Source organism: Amblyomma americanum, chromosome 2 (genome assembly GCF_052857255.1).
Source record: "Amblyomma americanum isolate KBUSLIRL-KWMA chromosome 2, ASM5285725v1, whole genome shotgun sequence".
Lineage (NCBI taxonomy): Eukaryota > Metazoa > Arthropoda > Arachnida > Ixodida > Ixodidae > Amblyomma > Amblyomma americanum.
This window is the reverse complement of record NC_135498.1, coordinates 6,049,193-6,069,425: the sequence shown is the minus strand read 5'-3', so window position 1 is coordinate 6,069,425 and position 20,233 is coordinate 6,049,193. Positions and strand designations below refer to the sequence as shown.

General features: G+C 49.9%; 1 protein-coding gene across 2 annotated transcripts in view; it reads right to left on the bottom strand.

Annotated features, from left to right (window-relative positions):
- The window catches only part of LOC144120480 (pleckstrin homology domain-containing family G member 5-like), a 626,877-nt gene that overhangs the window by 522,786 nt on the left and 83,858 nt on the right, over window positions 1-20,233 (bottom strand). For both annotated transcript variants that reach the window (XM_077652910.1, XM_077652911.1), the window contains one exon: window positions 15,706-15,821. In XM_077652910.1, coding sequence (XP_077509036.1) covers window positions 15,706-15,821 — 116 coding nt within the window. The remainder of the gene's footprint in view (window positions 1-15,705; window positions 15,822-20,233) is intronic.

Below are 20,233 nucleotides of genomic sequence, written 5' to 3'. Positions count from 1 at the left end.
TCATAGGACAAAATCACGGTGCACCTAACAAGGGGAATTTGCAACGCCTAAAACTGGCAAGAAAGGCTGCTGTAACCAATCAAACAAAAGCTATTAACCCAGGTAATTTTTACCACACATTATACAAGCCTTATGCAGGCAAGCGTAGCAGGAGGCGGCAGATTAGGTGGACGGATGAGATTACGAAGTTTGCAGGCATAGGGTGGGCGCAGCTGGCAAAGGACAGGGTTAATTGGAGATATACGAGAGAGGGCTTTGCCCTGCAGTGGGTGTGGTGAGGCTGATGATGATGATGGTGATGATGATTACGACATAAGACTATTAAATCGGGCCACCAATACCGGCGTTGTCCACGCGCAACGTTCATTTCTGCAGAGCGCCTTGTGCATGTCAGGAAAAATGTCGGAACAAGGTGCGGTTTGTATATAAACACTGGCTGCGCTGAAGCAACTTACATGGAAATTAGTGTACGTTCAAAGAACGCACCCTGAACTGGCACGACCCTTTTTTGTGACTCGGTTTGTTGACTTTAAGGCTATCATCGTCAGCCTGACTACGTCCACTGCAGGGCAAAAAAGCCCTCTCCCATATATTTGCTAATTAACCCCGTCCTGTGCCAGCCGCGGCTGCTTTATCCCCGCAAACTCGTTAATCTGGTCCGACCACCAAACCTTCTGCTGACCCCTGCGCTACGCTTCCCTTCTCTTGGAATCATTTCCGTTACTCTTAAGGACCATCGGTTATCTTGCCTTCGCATTACATGCCCTGCCCACGCCCATTTATTTCTCTTGATTTTGACTAGGGTGTCATTAACCCGCGATTGTTCCCTCACTCACTCTGCCCTCTTCCTGCCTCTTAACGTTACGCCTAACATTTTCTTTTCCATAGCTCGCTCCGTTGTCCTCAATTTAAGTTAAACTCGTTAGCCTCCACGTTTCTGCCCCGTAGGTGATTACCACCGTTAAGATACAGCTGTTGTACACTTTTCTCTTGAGGGATACTGGTAAGCTGCCATCCATGATCTGAGAGAACCTGCCATATGCGCCCCACCCCATTCTTATCCTTCTAGTTGTTTCCCTTTCCTGATCCGGATCAGCTGTCACTACCCGCCTTTAGTAGACGAATTCCTTTACCACTTCCAGCCCCTCGCTCCCAATTGTGAACTGCTGTTCCTTTCCTAGACTGTTGAACGTTACTTTGGTCTTCTGCATGTTAATTTTAAGACCCACTGTACTGCTCTGCCCGTCTAAATCATCGATCATGGTTTGCATTACTTCCCCTGAGTGACTTTGCAAGGCAATGTCATCAGCGAATAGTAGATTGTTAAGGTATTCTGTATTAACTTTTACCCCCAATTGCTTCCAATACAGGCATCTGAGTACCCCTCCTTTTAAAAAGGCCGTGAATAGCATAGGCAAGACCGTGTCTCCGCGCCGGACACCCTTCCTTATTGAAATTTTACTGCTGACTTTATGGAGGACAGTTGGTAGCTGTGCTGCAGTTATAGATATATTTCGGTATTTTCACAAAAGGCTCTTCTCCATCCCGATTCCGCAGTGCCTACATGACTGCTGAGGTTTGGACTGAGGCAAATGCTTCTGTAGCGCCACCGTTTCAGCATGAAGCAAGGAAGACGAAGCGGTGGGCACGCGCTAGGGAAAACGCTCGGGATCCTGGCTGCATCGCCGTGCACCCTGGCCAATCCCCCGCAGTGGGCATGTGCCATTTAACCTGAGCACATCATCGTCATCGCCATCATCATCATCATCCTGCAGCCTCGGCCGGACGCTGCCGCCGCCGCTCGCTTCTTCTGCAAGTCTTTTAATAAATGTGGCCGCCGCCGTTTCTCAGGCAACCACCACACTTTGTCGGAATCTATAAGAGGGTTGGTTATATTTTGCGCATACATCAGCCTACTGATAGTTTGAGTATGGTATATTGTCGAGTATCCTTTACGAGGGCCTGTCTGATCATTTGGTTGACAGAAGTATTTCACCTGACTCTATTACTCTAGTAAATGCCTTATAGGCAACAGACAGTACGCTGATCGGTCTGTAATTTTTCAAGTTCTTGACATCTCATTTCTTAAGGATTAAGAATATGTTAGAGTTTTTCCAAACTACTGGTATGCTCGAGGTCATAAGGCACTGCATTGCGTATAAAGGGTGGCTAGTTTTTCAAGCACAATCCCCCCGCCGTTCTTCAAGAGATCTGCTGTTACCTGATCATCACCAGCTGCTTTCCCCCACTGCATTGCTCCTTAGGCTTTCTTTACTTTCTCTCTCCTCCTTGCTCCCTCTTAAGGCTACACAGGGGGCTTTGTTCAGCCTGTGGACGGCGTTACCGTCGCCGTCGTCCGTCACGACCAAAAAGCCCCTCATTGAAGTGTTGGCCTGAGAATGCGAACCGTGTGAGTCCTAAGCGGACGCTCTTCAGATTGCGCCCTGCTTGGTCCCGTGGCACGCGTCACGTGGTCCACCCGTGCATGCGGGTCGAAGCGTGGACGTCCAGAAGAATGCGCCAAATCTGGCGCTGTAATCCAGGTTAGCACGGCAGTGTGGAAGGCGGGTGTTATTGTCCCATCAGTAAATGCAATCACCTCCCGGGGAGATGAATTGAATTGGTACAGCCACCTCCATCGGTTCTCCACCCCTGGCGGAAGGAGAAAAGTCAGGGAGTTTCCCTTTCTATCGTGCAACACTCATCCGGCGAGCGTGCTTCACCGCTTCAGAAACTGTGGCACTAGATCCTCCTATCGAACGCACACTGAATTCAAGCGCCCTAGTTTCCTTAACTCCGTGCCTTGACACGACCAGGCCTCAGCTGCTGGCCCTAAAGGTCAACATTGGGCAAAACTGGTTAACGTTGGTGCTTGCTAACATTTTTTATAGCCTTCACTGCTCGGTTATGGTAATGAAAGACGAGAACCGCGCACCGATAATCTCCTTTCACAGCTGGCAGATGAAGGGCCAAGCTGGGGCCATCCTGCGAGAGTGATTTCACTGCTGCCGCCGCAGTTGCCTTTCTGCGCGATCCCCATTCTTCGTAGACGTCAAGAACAAGATTGACTGACGGTCGGAAAGAAGAAAATTCGCCCTGACTGAATGAAGCTCATTCAGCGTGCGAAGCACATCTATCAGCAGCCATTTCCGCGTCATTATTTCCAGACAAAGCCTTCCTTCCTCGCGTTGTCTGTGTAACAGCGACAGGTCGCCTAGCAGATGCTAATCGCGAAAGAAGAAAAATAATACGTGTAGATCTTTTATTAACGCTAGAGGGTTAAGGCTCACGTTGTGCAGAAAATCCGACGTCGGTGTCAGCGCTGTGAGCGAAAAATTGCCGGAGAAGCCACCTAGGTCACGTGGCCTTGTGGCGTCATCACAACCTGCCCAGCGGATTGTAGGAAAACTGAGCACAGTGGCAGGTGGCAGTTAAATTAATGACTGGTCGCGAGACGCTGCTCCGGAGGGGCAACCTGAGTCGCACAAACAACACCAATGGGAGCGCCTGCCACCGCAGGGTCATCGCTTAAACGCTGCACCCCTGCGCCATGAATAGTATGAGGACTCCCAGGGATATGTGAATGTAAAGTCGAGAATGACCGATTCCGCATATATTGGCGTGAACCCGGGAAAGTATAATGTCATACCTTAAGGCGAAGCTTGAGTGTCCACTCCAATTTTTTTCTTTGCTTGGTGGGGTAATATATCGTGAGAGCTGAAAGGTGTGCGCGATATTCCTCATCCTATTTCGCTCCTGTGCTTACCTTGAAACTTCCTTCCCGGCACTCCCTTTGCCGCAAGATAATGCATTGCCCCGCTTGCGACGTACGGCCTATTTTTGGGACTGTTTAAAAGCGCACTTCCTGTTAATGGCTGAAAACTGCATATTAGTAGCGAGTATTCCGCTCCACCTATGTGACGACAATTATTGCCAGCTAATCTCTGCACAACGAGGCAGCACAGTCTCGCGCTCGGCTGTCAGGTGACTTGAGCGATTGTCTCACTCGCGCATGCTTATCGCATACTATGCCGTATCCGTTCAAGGCGAGCACATATTGAAAACGACGAGGAAAGGAAAGTGAGGGGTGTTCCACAAGTTCACCCAACGGTGCCGGCACGGGAGAGGCTATAAAGAAAATCACGGCGCAGGTGAGGCCCGCGAACGAGACGGCTTCGACGTCGCCTCCTAAACACCGTTATTATGCGGCGTGCCGCTTTGCTCCGGAGAGGAGTGGCTCCGAATTCGTCATCCCGCAACCGTGACTTCCGACTGTCAGAGCTGGGGGAGAGGAGAGTTGTGAGGGCAGGTTGAAGTCTGGTCAGAACCGGCCTGTGCTCTCTCTTTCCCCCTCCTCTTCACGACCACGCTTCCCGTACGGGTCGTCGCAAGCCGCTCGCCGTAAGGCCATTGCGCGCGCACAGCTCCGAGGTTCGCGTGGAGGTGCTGCGCTGAGCCGCGGACGTTGAGTGACTGTAAGCTGCTCCGATCGAAATGAAGCTTCGATTGAATCCCTCCGGATGAGAGCAGACGTGAGCCGCGACAGTCGGGCAGGAAGTGACTCCCTCCATCTGCGTGCTACGCAGAGATCGAAGGGCGTCCACGGGGTGCAGGCGGAATCAGAGCGCGAGCATTTTCAAGCCCCGCTGTCTCAGCTGGGCGGCAACCGACCGACTTTCGAATCGCTGTTGCGTAAGCCGTCGTGTTCCGACATTCTCCAGCAGGACAAGTCGCTTTTATTCAGCTGTCTCGCTCGTTTGGCGGCTCTTCACGCGAGCTTTCTTCCTTTGGAACTGGTACCGCGGCAAGCGGTACCGACGTCATTTTTCTTTTTTTCCAACTTGCGGTAAAGAACAGGCTGCACGTTGCGACTTCAGAGTGCACGCATTGTCGCCCTCTGCCTGCGACACTTTGGAAAATGCCGGAGCTTATCACGAATCGTTCACAATTTTGTCGTTAGCAAATTACTCTCAAACGATCTCCCAATACTGCACGCAGGAGACACACCTGATCCATAAATACACTCACTACAAGTGCAACTAAACGCGAAAAAAAGTAGCATACGATGTCCAGAAATTAAAACTAGGTCCACCACATCTTAATGTACTCTTTTGCACCACTTTTAACCGTCGCGGTCCAGCAATGGCTTCGGTGCCCGGCGACTGAGCATAGGTCGCAGGATCGAACCGCGGCCTCGGTGGCCGCAGTTCGGCAGAGGAGAAATACGAAAACACCTGTATGCTACCTGTACGATGTGGAAGTGCATTAAGGAACTTCATTATATAGGAATTAATGCGGAGTCCTCCAATGCTACTGTGTGCCAACGTGGTGCCACTTGCAGTACAAGGTGTGCAGCGGGGATATAGACGCCCCACACCAACCAACCTTTCCCATCAGTTTTCATCTCTGCTCCGCCTCATACCCCACCATACTAGGTGTAGCATACATAAAGCCGCATATAGAAGCACCCCTGAAGCGATCGCAGGTAGAGATGGCAAACCGCTTGTCAAAAGAGCCGCATGCAGTGCGCGGAACGCAGCTCGAGCGTTATAGTAAGTATAATTTAATTCTCTGTGCACAACAACGCAATCCTAGCACTCGTACATTAAGGATGAACCCAAATATTTACCAAAACATCCTCTGTTAAAGCACCCCAGTGTACGGACCCTTCAAAGCTCTCAGGACAAAACCGTTGCACGCGGCAAGCTTGAATGACCACGTGAACATGCAAGTGCTCTTAAATTTAAAGGGGCGATTCGACTTTCGGCGTCCCAGCGAACAAACACGAGTGCGCAGCAGCAGCTCCGACTCGATGCAAAGTCCACACATACAAAACTCCCCCTCTCCCCACACTGCACTCCCCTGTCGGTTCTCTCATCAACAGCACCGCCACGGGCTAGTCTTGCAACCAGCAATTACTGCCACCGACTCAACTCCCGGTCGCGCTACAGGCGGAGCTCCCTTCGATCGAGGCCTCGGCTTCTTTTTTGTCCCCGGCCGCCTTTCTTCGGCGCACCGGCGGGCCTCGTCCGGCGGCGCATCCCCGGCTGTTTTCCCGCGTTGGCGCACCGCACCGCTCACGCCCGGTCGACTCCCAAATCGAACGTCGTCCCTCTATACGGCGACAGCGCCTCGCGGAGACAACGCGCCCCGCCTTGTCGGGACGGCGGTGCTTCCGGTTCTAATGCGAGATGACGAGGTGCACACCTGCTGTCCGAACCCGCGTGCTGACAACACCCGGCACGGTCGACTCCGTGACTGCTCTCTCCCGATCCTTCTCTCTGTCTCTGTCCCCCTTTCCATGATTGTGTTAAGAGAGCGGGCAGACCGATACTCCGCGTGCGGAACGCGTCGGTGCAGTAATTGTGTGTGAAGGAGACCTTCGACGAAGGGTATATGTGCGCACAAAACGAGCTGGAGCTCGAGCGACTGCCTGCACCGGCAATTAGCCCCCTCGTTTGGACGTCAGCCCTAAGTGATTATATGCCGTAGGCACTTCTTGCATTTCGCCCCTGCCTCTATATCGCGGGGCCTTTCTTCTACTCCAGATGAGGGCTGACAGCAGAGCACGCAGCGGCGCTCGTTCAGGGTCTCTCCCCTTTTCCGTCCGCGCTTCTCCTTCAACTTGGCCGCGAGAGACGCTGATTAATTCACGCGCGAAAGTAACGACTGCCGTTCGGCCGGCTACGCTGAAAGCTGGGCGTGGTGGTGCACTTCGCCGCTCTGAATACTCCGTTGAGGTGGAGCTGCCGTTCGCAGCGCGTCTGTCAGCTTGGAATCGTTCATTCACGATTTGTTTGCTCATGTTGAAAACCCAGCTCACTCGTGCAAGCGACTATTGCAGTTTACTTAAGCCACATGCAAGTTTTTTTTTTTCGGTTTTTCCTATCAGCTTGAGTAATACGACCGAGGCAGAGAGAATTAGCCACGAACCCCAGCTGAAAAAAAAGTACACGTAGACAGCCTACTTCTCAGGGATCATGTCTGAATCTACTAGAAACCTGCATAGCTACAAAGTTTACTTTCTGTTAAAAAAAAAAGCCTGAAAACAAGTAACGCCACGATCACCGTGTACAAAATTTAGTCAGCTCGCATGAAGAGTTGTCATGGAGGCCGTAAATTTGGGATGCCACATATATGCCCTTCAAAGGGAGAAATACACCTTCCCATTCTGGGACTGATCAATCAATCAATCAATCAATCAATCAATCAATCAATCAATCAATCAATCAATCAATCAATCAATCAATCAATCAATTAATTTGCTATTATTTTTCCAGAAAGAATGCTGGATGGTCTCCTCGATTAACGGTTGCTCAAGCAGCTTGACTGAGACCCAAAGGAGCGCTACATGACAGTAGCAGCCAAATAGAAGGCACAGCTACGAGATATCGCACCAATAATCATCAAATTATAAGTTGATAAACAGATCAAAACATGGAATCAACACTGGCTATTACAAAAAAAATCTAGTCGGATGAAAATCTAGCAATTACATCGTAGGAGCGCAGACAAGAGATCGTCAAAACACCTAAAACAATTGCGACGCGGTTCGGAAACTCTGAGTTATTCTTTCAGCAAAAGGAGAAAGAATAAGGTAACAGTAAACACAGTGGCATGAAGTGAAGTGGTTATAATGACGCACAGCCTGCAACGACGGAACAGCACTGCAGGAAAAAATGCCACGTTTCCCTGTCTTGCCGGAATATGCAATGCAGAAAAATAAACGAGGATATTTTCACCCAGCATAACGCCTTCCTGATTATGATTATGGATTTTTATGGCGCAAGGGCATCTACGGACAAAAAGCGCCATGGCACAAGGTATTTTCGACTTCTCAACGTGGGGTCAAAGAACAATTTTCAAGCATTTCACCCTAAATAAGCCGAGCACCAGACCAGGGAGAAGCTTGTACCCATTGCATCAGCGGTGGGTACCCGGCGGCACTGGCTTTCGAACACCACACCTCCCGCATGCGAGGCGGATGCTCAACCGCTTGGCCAGCGCTGCGGTCTATATATATACCGCCTTCTTAGCTCCGGTACATGAGCATCCCGCAAATGCAAGGTTCTTTGGGATTCAAAAACAGACAAGGTGTTGTCAAATTTCATAAAGTGGAAATAAGTAAGAGGAGGTCAGAAGATTGGTGAAGGGGAGCGGTAAAAAAAGTTTAGCTAGGGAGAGAAGGAAATTGGCGCCATGGTACTCTAAAAACGCATGTTGAGAGCTACACTCAATTGGGAGGTGAAGACTGTCCCCGCCTGAAGTCATCTCACCTATCAACGTACGATTTAGCCGAACAGCCCTCCATCGCTCTTAAATGACGGCGTGCAATGATACCAGTACATAGGCTGAGCAGCTCCACGATAACCTGCACTGTATCACGGCAGGCCCGCCGTGAATGCTGGGTACACCCCACAAGATATCCCTTACACTCCGGTTTCAAAGGGCCTTTTCCGCCAGCTGACAAAGCTGCCATTACGGCATTATGACATCAGATGTTTTTTTTTATGTTCTTACTCCCACACAGGCAGTTGCGAAAGTAACAAACATAACAAATTTGAATTTACTAGAGGGAATCGAAAATTAGAATTCAGTTATACACGGAGTTATCTCTGATGCAGCGGAAGAGGTTAGTCCAAGGTTTTAGAGGAACCCTCCAAGTATTGCTGCGGAACCTTCTCTTGGTTGTCCCTCCTTCTGACCTCTCCTCATTTAATACGGCGGGTATTTCAAACACTTAGAATATATCAGTTTTTAGTTCGCGCTTCATCCTGTGAAACGGGCTTTATTAACTAAGGCTGTTGACTTAGCGCATGCCTTGAAGCCCACATATTTCTCTCTCTCTGTGAGTGTGTGCGTGTGTGTGTCGGAAAAAAGAACCACTTATATGACACGGACATCTACTGAAATACATTTGAGTGCGTTAGCATAGTAACCTCCAAAACTGAAGACGCACGCGCGCAACCGCACACATTACACCCATGCAGGATTTTAAAAAATAGCAACACAGAACAGTGGGCGAGTTGGTATTGCATCTTCTTACGTGCCTTCCCTTTCCCCGGTCCATCGTTTTATTTGCGCCTGTTTCGTTCCTTCAAAACAAAGTAAATGTTTGAACGGGTAAAGAAATTTAATAAGGAAGCGCGATTGGGAGTTCAATAGCACGAAAAAAGACAACTAGTGTGCCATGTTCGGCGTCTCGAATTGTACTTTACCGTGTTTTAACCTACGAAGAACACAACTTGTTAGTTCCGCAAAAGTCTAACGTTCTTGTTTCAGAACTATCCTGACCTCAGTTGACAGATCTTAAATGTTTTGTACGAGGAATGTTAAATGTTTTGTACGCCACACGTGTTGCACGCCTCAGAGCCGCAATAGCAGCGTTAACCCATCTTTCTCAGCTTCTACCGCAATGTCTATCAAGGGCTGCCATCGACAATGCGCAACTGAACAGCATCCACATTTTGCGGCGCTCAGTAGAAGTATGCCGCTAATACCACTAGTTTCATAAATGATGCTATACGGACGGCTAAACGATAGCTAGGTATGCCTTTCTTATAGGAATAATTGCCCCAGCATTCACAGATATGGATAAATGAACAAACGCAACGACGCATAATTGAACCTTTTTTTGTGTATTAACAACTAATCAAATAACCATCGCGGTTGTGCTCATTACTGAAAGACGGCTACTATTGCGGCAGCATGATCGACAGCACATTTTCGGCGCTAAAGAACACCCCGTCTGCCCTAAGAATTTTTTGTGACAGTTGGAACTATCGCCAATTACTTTGGCAAGTTGGATGCATTGGATGTTTGTTCAGCGTCGGGCTGTGGTTGAGGTAAACCAAAAAAGTGAAGACTGTCTACTGGAGGCAGGAGTAATGGGTAAAGGGCTGGTACTGGTCCCAAACGATGGTACTATTTCATAGCACTAGAAGTACTCCACGATAATTTTTGTTCGTGATATAATCAATAAGTCCACTACGTTTTCTTCAGACAAATAACTACCTGCTCCCAGTATCTCGCCGTTCGCTTTCTTTTTTTGCAGTTTTCGTCAGACGATTAAAATTTTCGAGGTCATAAGTGACCTGCACGCACTGCTGCTGCAGTGGAGACTAGCGCACAAATGTTACATCGACCAAATTGCCCGAATAACGGTTCTTGCCACCAGAATGGCGCCGTTCATGTGCCCAGAAGCGAAGCGGGCCATTGACCTTTAACGGTAAATCGGGCGTCAGCTATCGCGGGTGAGCTATCCTCGGAGGGAGGGGAGTGCGGCGGAGGTGTGGATCACCCGCTCGAGGCGACTCGTCCGCGGAGCGCACAGCAGAGGGCGCTGCATTATGCATCGCGCTCCATTAGTCCCCGAGGGTGTACAAGAGCAGCGCCATTCAGCCCGTCGCACTTTTCGTTGTATTTTTTCTGCTGCCCACACATGCGCGCTTGGCGCCAATTCTTGCCCGGTGACAAAAGAAGAAAAGGCCCTAATTGTGGCAAGCAGTTCGTGCCGCGGGGACGCCCACGACGATCCTAGGCTCGCCAGCTCCATTCGGACGCAGTGGAGCGTGGCCCAGAGAGAGAGAGAGCCGCGCCGGACACGGAAAGGAGCGCGCCGTCCAAGGCTGCGCGCGCCCGAAGACTGGCCACTACACGCCGAAGCAATCCCAATGCGCGTCCACGGGCACGCGCGAGCTCAGTGCGTTGCAGAGGGAAACACCACCTCACATGCCAAGTGGGCAGGAAGAGCGAGAGACGAGGCACGTGTGCACAAAGGACTCAAGGGCGGTGTCGGAAGTCAGCTCTTTCTGCCGAATGTCAGCGCTTCTGCAAACTGTGACAACACGACGAGAAGTGCATCGCATTCACCATGACCTTGAACACACACAACGTGTGGTCGCATGTGCAAGTACCACTGCGAGCCCAGTGGCGATGACAATGACAAGTGGCACATTTGACACGCCCTCGCAATAATTTCCTGTTCCACTGTTGAAACTGTTATGAGCACTGTTTATTTTAGTTGAATCAACTACTAATGAACAGAAGAAACCTGAAAACTGTGTAGCATTGCTGCATTCTCTAAATGTATTTTTTCCTTCCAGCCTGATATGCGATATCTTGTGTGTGTATTTCTGGTCCTGATTCGGTCAAGTTACAGTTTACGTTAATTTTTACCTTTAAGTTTGTCGTTTTTTTTTTGGCACTAAAGAAATATTTACCAAGCTGTAATTCCACCGTACAAAACTTACACTTGGCATCGCGACATGTATAAATAAATCAATAAATTCAGCCGCCAACTGCGCAATTCATGCTCATGCGCACTGTGTCAAGTCGCACTCAACTGAACCCAAAGGAGTTCTTTATGCGGTACCTATTTATACAGTAAATGCGCATTCAACTGCTATACAGAGCCAACTGCTGGACTTGACAACCTTTCCCATCGTCGCAAACTGACTCGTTTAACTCTTTTCCACAAAATTTACCATCACCCGTTGCTTCGCGACGATTTCTTTCACTCACCCTCAGTAGTGTTTCCACGCCGTGACCATCATTTCCTGCTAATCGCACATGTCACACTTCAAGTTTTGCCAAATCATTCATACCCAAAACCATTATTGATTAGAACCGGCTGCCTTCCACAATCGCAACTGAAACGGATACGGCATCATTTCATGAACTTTTAAAAAATCAACGCGATGTGTAGTATTCTTCTAGTTTTGTTCTGGTCGCCGTAACGTGTTTGAGCTTAGTTTTTTTTCGTTCTGTTTATTATGTTGTTTTTATGTTCATTTTGCGTTTTGTTGTTCCGCCACATTTTGCTACTTGCTGACTGTCAGTTATTGCGCTTTTCTTGTTTTTTTGTTTTTGTGCTGTTCCTCATGTTAGATGTTGCTCCTTGTACCTTCATGTTCGAATTTTACCCCCCCCCCCCCCCCACCCATGTAATTCCCTCGTGAGAAGGGCCTTTAGGGGTATCTTGAAATAAAAATAAATAAAGAATGTCGCTGGTGCGTTGCAGGTAACATAGCGAGCGACTGCACGGGACAACAGTGACACGAATATGGTCGCCCCTTTTTAACACTGCAGCAGTGGTAATCTGTGCTCATCGTGTGGTCACGCTAAGCACCCTGCGACTGTGGGAAAGGAGAAGGCGGCAGAACAAGGGCGGGAGAGGAGACCAAAAAGAAAAACAAACTCCATTCCCCCCCCCCCCCCCCCTTTATTTTTTCTCGTGAAACAGTGGCGTAAAGTTCAGCGCGGAATGCTGCCGATTCTGCTGATTTCGCACAGCACCCGGCGGAGTGAGTTTTCCGCGCACTGAACATTAAACTGCGGGGCGGGGATGCCTCGAGACAGCGAGGCGGGGATGCCGCATTGAGCGCGCATGAATCGTACTGCTGCAATTAAAGTTCCGTTTCAAGGTATGCGCTTATAAGCTCACGCTTATGGCAAAACCCTTCCCTATCTCGGGAATGGTTAGACCATCGGTGATGGGAAACCTCCCAATCACTGTTTCCGAGAGTCTTCTTTGCCTTCTATGTCACCTTTGTATTTCCTTGGGTTTTGCCTGAGCCCTTGAATATGAAGTATTTCCCTGCGTGTTTCAATGCTGTTATAGTGTATTCTTAACGTTCTCATTGTTAGTTGCGTAAACCATTTGTTATGATATATTTCCACATGTCCCTTAAGTGCCAATATATTACTATTCCTTTTTTTTTTCATTGTTTTCCTTGCGTGATGCCCCACCTCGATCCCACATGGAACTTTAGAGCAAATAAATAAAAACAATACATTTAGTCTAACGTGCTACGCTTTCAAGAACTGGAGGGAGTTTGGGCGTAGCGAGTGAAACTCGAAGACCCGTAAGATGAATGTCATCAGCATCCCCAAACTTTCTCAGCATTAAGAGGTTACCCCTTTATCCAAGAATCAGCTCTTGGCGGTTGCTGCAACTTTCATAAAGGCACCTCAGCTGCGACACAACAGGCGACGCGAATCAAGTAGAACTTTGTATTTGTGCAGCAGACTGCAGATCGTCTTGATCTGCGTATCTTCATGAAGCGGAAAAGCTGGAAACAACGTTGCTGTAAAGCATTGCAGCAAATAAGGCGCGGTAGCCTTTCTTGCTGAATATTTCCCAAGTTGCTATGCGTGCATGCAGAAATGACAAGCGCGGGTTTTAATGTCTCGCCCTCTAATTTTCGAGAGGGTAGGGGTGGGGAGGAAGGAAGAGCCTCCTCCCTCCCCGAGAGACCTCCAAGCGTGTGGCCTGTGGCTTAAGATACATTTAACCCCATATTAACAGCGCACACAACATGCGGAAAAGGGCGTTGGCGCTGCGGGTCAAGAAGAGGGCGTGGGCTCAGCTGGCATCGCCACTCCACCGCGTGGGCAGCGTCTGGGTGAAGTGGGGAAGAAAAGCCAGAGCAAAGACGACGACGGCAGTCAAGATCCGACGGAGATGCACTCTGAGCTGTACGCGCGGTGTTTTCTTTTTCCTCGATACCATTACGTCCGCTTTGTGCACTGCGCGCAATCTCAATAAAGGTGCGCTTTGGCGCGGCACCTCCCGGTGGGCTTTTCCCAGCGCGTTTCTCCGCAGCATAAGTTTGGACGCACCCGCGCACGTGCCGAACCCCGTAAGAAAAGGGCGAGGGCGGTCGAAATAAGGGACAGGAGGGCACCGTGACAGATTCACCGTAGGCGCCGAAATAAAGCCACGGAGATTCAGAATCAAGGCAGCCGATACCAACGCTTAGGCAACTGTATGGGGCGCCAGCAGCGCGCGGAGATCGAGAGATCCGAGAGCGCCGGTTCAGCCGGAGGAGCCATGCGACGGTGGAGGAGGGCTCCAGCGAGGGGAGACGCCGTACAGAACTAAACAACTCGGCGTAGCAGCCAGCGCACACCTCTTCTTCCCCCTCTCGATCGGGGTCGATATTGCGGTCACGTACTTACCGCGACCGGAACGCCCCAACAGATCGGCACCGCTCGTCCCAACGGCGCCCGATTAAAGGAAGACAAAAACCAACAACGAAAGAGGAAATGCACCATACGCCACCCTCATTCACCTTACGCCTCCTCCCCCTTTTCCCCCTCTTTTTCCGTCGGTGTAAAGGTGGCCTCCTGCCGTTAACTTCTTCGGCCCTCTTATTATTATTTGCTGTTGTTTTTTAGCGTTGCTTCTTCTCCCCATTCGGTAGTTTTGTGGTTTTGAACGAAACGGTTGGTTTGGGGGCAGGTCGAAAGAAGGGCGTCACGAAATCTACACACCACGCGTTGTCGTCTCTAGTTTGTTTTGTTCACCTTCTTGCGCGGCTGTTCGGCGCGCTTACGTAAAATGCGCGCGTGGTACGCGTACAACCCGGCGCTGCAGCGAAATGGCGGTACACATCGGAGGGAGCGCGATTGCGAAACTTGACTTCGAACGTAACTGTGGAATCGCAAGGAAGCATCAACCGGTGCGGTCGTTTGCCGGCCGTATTTACCGGTGGAGCGACTTCAAGGGTGCTGGTGTATTATGTTACACAATAATAGAAAGTTCAAAAACAGTTCCTATCCGTGCAGGCGCTGGCCTCAGTTTAACAAGTGCAAGATGAAATAAGATTAATCGACGCCTTTCCACTCTTCTGCGTTTACCTGTGAAGTTGCTGAAATGTATTAGTCCTTGCAAAAGTAACGCTGTTTTTTTTTTGCACTGATATTGTAATAAGGCCAAAAGTTCTTGTTTTAATGTCTTGTTTGTCTGTATTCATGCACATCGACACCACGTACGGGTATTTTAAAAAAATAAAAGCATAAAAAGCTCCCATTGAGAATATCCCTTCGTTGCGTACGAAGTGCAAGCCACGCATTCAAATATGATTTAAAGCATCGCCCATGAAAAGACGAAAAATGAAAAGGAATGCACGAGCCCGAGCAGGCTATTTCCGTTCCGCAAAAAAATGCAGTAAATTCCATATGTAGGCATCCCTAACTCACCGGGACAGCAGAGCACACATTTTCTTTTTTTCTTCTTTGGAAATCCACTAACGCAGAGTGAAACTTCTGAAAAGGTTTGATTCATAACGGACTCAACCACGAAAAGAGCAGCCTGAACTGATGAATACAGACTACAGGATGCCGCATTTGTTTTTACAACTGATTTAACTTCCAAAAAAGGCCGACAGGAACATTCTGAAAGCACAATCACATATGGAGAACGTTTAAATGTAGCCTCGTTCTGGAAACTAAATTAGTTTAGGGAACCTTTGCTTCCTGTCGCCTGTGTTTGTCTGTTGGTTCCTCCCTTTTTTTGCGGTTCTGTCCGGCATGAATCAAGCTTTCCAGCTAACCCGGCTACGTACCTTTGACTATAGTCTGTGCGGGGAATGCTCCAGTGAATCATCCCGTTTGCTCCCGTTCAACTCAACATTTCTTTCGTCTATTCTTCAGCAATGACGCGAGGCATTCGGCACGCGACTGTACCATTAAGGAAAAAAAAAGAAAAATAAAGAAACAATAAACGGTCGAGCAAACGTGGCCGCGTTGAAGACCTGAAAAGCCGACGCATAGAAGGCCGGCAACCGCCGTGCGCTTGCAAATTCGTGGGTGCAGGCAGACACCAAGCTCTCGGGAGCCATCGCATGGGGTCACAATGCCACCCGCGGCACACGGCACTAATGCGGCCGGGGCAGAATGGAAATGTTCCGGCAGGCTTACCCTCGGCGTGTGGTGGTGCATCGGGGGCAGGGTGGCCGACTTGGGCTTCTCGTAGATGGGCGCCATCGCCATCAGGGTGTCGTCCGGCGACGACATCGCCGACGCCCAGCCGCTGTCTGCGCACACAACACAAGGGAGATCACTTGGTGGGCGATCAGGCAGGCAACGATAGACGACGGGCTCATAAACGAAGCCTAGTAGAGCACGGGGGAAGGACTATTGCCTTTGAAGATGGTGTTGATTGGAGAGGAAAATAAATTCCTTTATCAACCCAGGTAAGATACAAGTTATCCTCTGTCTAAAGTAGTCACGCAACTAATTTCTCCACTAATCGTAATCCTAGTAAGGTACCAATTACTCGCTGACATCCACCCAAGCGCAGCCATACGGCTATAAAGGAAAGGTTTACAGCTTTCTCGGAAACTTCGCAATTAAAGAAAAATTCGGCCTGGCCCGGGGTTCAAACCCGGGACCACCGCTTCACGGAGCAGTCACTCTACCAACTGAGCTAACCGGGACAGCAAGCTTATGGTAGGGCGAGAGCAAAATGATCAATAACTCGAAGTGGGAATAGTGTTGGTCAAATGTTTTAGGCGAATCCCCCAGGGTGGAGTAGATTTGTAATAAGGGAGCAATTAACTGCGAAGTTTCTGAGAAAGCTGTAAAGCTTCCCATTGTAGCCGTATGGCTGCGCTTGCGTGAATGCCAACGAGTAATTGCTCCCTTATTACAAATCTGCTTCACCCTGGAGGATTCCCCTAAAACACTTTACTAATTGTCATCCTGTGTATAAAGTGATCACGCAACTAATTTCTGCACTAATTAACACTCTCTAAAATAAAATAAAAAGATTTCCCGGTGCTCTCGTCGGTCTCCATGACTCTTTGCTTTTATCGTGAACAGTTAGGCACAAGAAGTACGCAGCGCTATTGTGCACTCACTCACATGATAAGTCAGCTCACTGTTGCTCTGTTAGCCTTTCTTACTCAATCGACCGCCTCCCCCTCACCCCTCCTTTCAACACGCACATACACACACTGGCATACACACCATCAGTTAGTTCTCCCACTTACTGAACTCTCTCTGTCTATCTCGCTCACGCACTGAATCACTCAATCTCGCTTTCTTCAGAAACCACTTATTTTTGGGCGGTATACATACTCGTACTGCTAGGACACCCCGCCGCTGTGGTTCAGTGGCCATGGTGCGCAGCTGCTGACCCCGAAAGACGCGGGTTCGATCCCAGCCGCGGAGGTTGCATTTCGATGGAGGCGAAATGCTAGAGGCCCGTCTACTGTGCGATGCCGGTGCACAGGTGGCCGAAATTTCTGGAGCCCTTCACAATGCCTTAGTCGCTTTTAGACGTTAAACCCCCAAAAACCAAACCACGTACTGCTAGGCCAAGGTGTTCAGCTGTAGGCACAGAGAGAGGGAAGGAGGAAAAGGGTATGCCCTGGCAATGCCCGGCTAGATACCCTACGCTAACGGAGTGGAATAGATAAGGGAACGGAAAGAAGAGAGAATTATAGTTCAGTTCACTTCGCAGTATGGAACGTAATAATAATATTAATTGGTTTTTGGGGAAAGGAAACGGCGCAGTAACTATCACATATCTCGGTGGACACTCGAACCGCGCCGTAAGGGAATGGATAAAGGAGGGAGTGAAAGAAGAAAGGAAGAAAGGGGCGCCGCAGTGGAGGTGTCTGGAATAATTTCGACCAACGTGGGGATCTTTTAACATGCACTGACGTCGCACAGCACACGGGCGCCTTTTGCGTTTCGACTCCATAAAAACGCAGCCGCCGCGGTCGGGTTCGAGCCTGCAGGTATTTCGGCTCAGTAGACGAGCGCCTCAACCACGGAGTCACCGCGGTGGCTGTATGGAAAGTATCCGTGCTGCCCTCTGGAGTTGTACAATGGTCAGAACGCTCACCTTCCATGCGAAGGCCTCAAGAGGGCACCCGACCTGAGCACTCAATGACCCCTGCAAGTGCACGCGAGAGTCCCAAGAATCCTTCGACTACCAGCACCAACAGCAAGAACTCGCGCACAACAGCGCAGCCTAAGCCATTTTCTAAGCGAGCGGGTTATAGCTCCAGAACGCCAGAGCTGCAAGGCAGCGTCGCCGCGTCTGCTGCCGCTCGTGGCCTGCGCTTGCTTTTCTTGTTGGCTCGCTTTCTAGCGGCGCGTAGCAGATATAAACTGCGGACATAACTCGTCTGCGGTCTAGGCGTGAGCGACTGTTTCTTGCGCCGCCACTTGCTGCTGCTGCTTCTGAATGTGCAGCTACCTGCCGGCCCACGTGACGATGAGGAGACGAACTCCGCTGGAACCCTGTCTCGGTCCAGGTGGCGTAATCTTTCAGATGAGCGCACGCAGGCTGCTCTGACACTTCTATGGAGAGCGATCGAGAAAGGAGAGAGTGTGTGTGCTGGAACTCACCAGGCGACGCAGCTGTGGATCACAACCGCAGCAAAGAATTTCGTTCCGTCTTTTATACCTTTTTTTTTGCTTCTTTCCTCGCCTCTCTCCGCGCCACCCTCTGGCAAACTAAATGGAGCTTTATTAGACGTATTGTCAGCGGGAACCAGGAACGCCGTCGAGCTTGTTCGAATAAACCACACGCAGAATGCATTCCGTGCGCCTATTGACCAGAGTCTTTCTGTGCGCCCGGACGCGGCAGGTGTGTGCGACGCTTTTCTCCAACTGTTTAAAGGAATTTGTTGTGCCCGTCGAGAATATGTAATCTACGTGCTGCGCCGTGAATTTAACTCCCTTTGTTTGTTCTTTGGTGGCCTTACCACGAATGCAACTTGTGCATTTAATTATCAGGCATGACGCAGAGCGCAGTTTCCTTTGAAACATTCGTGATGGACTGACTGGACGGATATTATCCGCTTAGTCAGCCTGCCCACTACCCGCCGCAACTTCCCGTCAAAGGTACTGGCCACCCCTGGAGCGGGGTTATCTGCCGAGGAAAGGCATTGGGCAAGCGACACAAAGAAGAGAGCAGAGACCGCAACGCAGACGTCAACGCAGGTTGGCTGCAAAGGCAAGGTCGACTCTGCACCCCGCTGGCGCGCGGCTCCGCAGACACAGCGGGCATGTGTCGCCACGACATCGTTCGCGGACGTCGGGGCCGCATAGCGCGCAGTCTCGAGCCTGTTGCAGTGGTCGCCGTTCCCGACACAGGGCTGTCCCCGACGCCGATGTTTGTCGTCTTCCTTCGAGCGCAGTGCGTATTCGGGTCACGCTATTACGCAGGTGCACTGCATCGGTGTCGTGTTCGCCAGAGGCAGCGTCGAGCGTACAGAGGCTGGTTTGTGGTTTATGGGGCTTTAACATCCCAAAGCAACTCAGGCTATGAGGGATGCCGTAGTGAAACTTCGACCACCTGGGGTTCTTTAGCGTACACTCACATGGCACAGTACACGGGCCTCTGGAATTTCGCCTCCATCGAAATTCGACCACCGTAATCGGGATCAAACCCGCGTCTTTCAGGTCAGCAGCCGAGCGCCATAGCCACTGAGCCACCGCGGCAAGTGGAGGCAAAGTGCGAGTCAGCACGCGTCTATGCAGACCGGGGTCTGGACTTGAACCGCATGGTCATTCTGAAAGCTGCTGTTCTGGGCTAGAGACGCTTAAGGGCGTCTTGAGAAACCATAGCTATTGAGACTGAAATTGGCCTGCACTGACCGATGATTTTGCTCACAGCGCAACAAAGACGGTCCGAATGACGAAGGTTAAGGCGAACAAGCGCTGCCTTTACTGAAAACTGAACTTTCATAAGTTAGAAAAGGTGAGAAAATGAAATACAGTTGGCGCTAACCACCGGCCGTCTTCGCAAGGACACTGCGGTGCCTCAAGACATTCTTGTGCGTGGATCCGTGAAGCTAAGTTTGCACCGCATTCACTTTCAAATAGCGATCACGGAGTAATTCTGGCTCTTCACGTTACGAGTTTAAATCGATCGACGGGGTGGGTGAATAAAATCCGATTTTGCTGCCGGACAAACATCAGCATAAACAGAAAGAACCACAGAGTCGATTTTTGCCGCGAACAAAAATTGGGTGAAGTTGGGTCCTCGGTGCGCCTTTAATATCGCGCCATTTTAATAATTCAGCAGAAACAAGCCCGATAATTGCTCCGTTCCGTTCAATAACGGAGCCGGTGCCTGAAGGTTGAAACATCGATCGCCGTTTCTTGTTTCATGCTTCGGGAAGGAGCCAACGAATGTAGCAGAGTTCGGGGCAGAGACTACTGAAGTGTAAAAGTCAAACGATCCTCTTGATAAGGATATACGTCGCTTATTAGCAATTCATTCACGCGTTCGACGCAGCTTGTAAGAAAAATGAAAAAAAAAACAGGGTGGAGAAACTTTCAAGTCGCCATTTCCCACGCCCATTAACGACTGCGGGATCTCGACAGGTCGTAATTTATCCCTACACTTTGCGAAAACTGTGGCGAGCCCCGTTATTCCTCGCCTTCCAGGTTGCTTTGAGTTTGCTGACCAGAGTGAGACAACGTT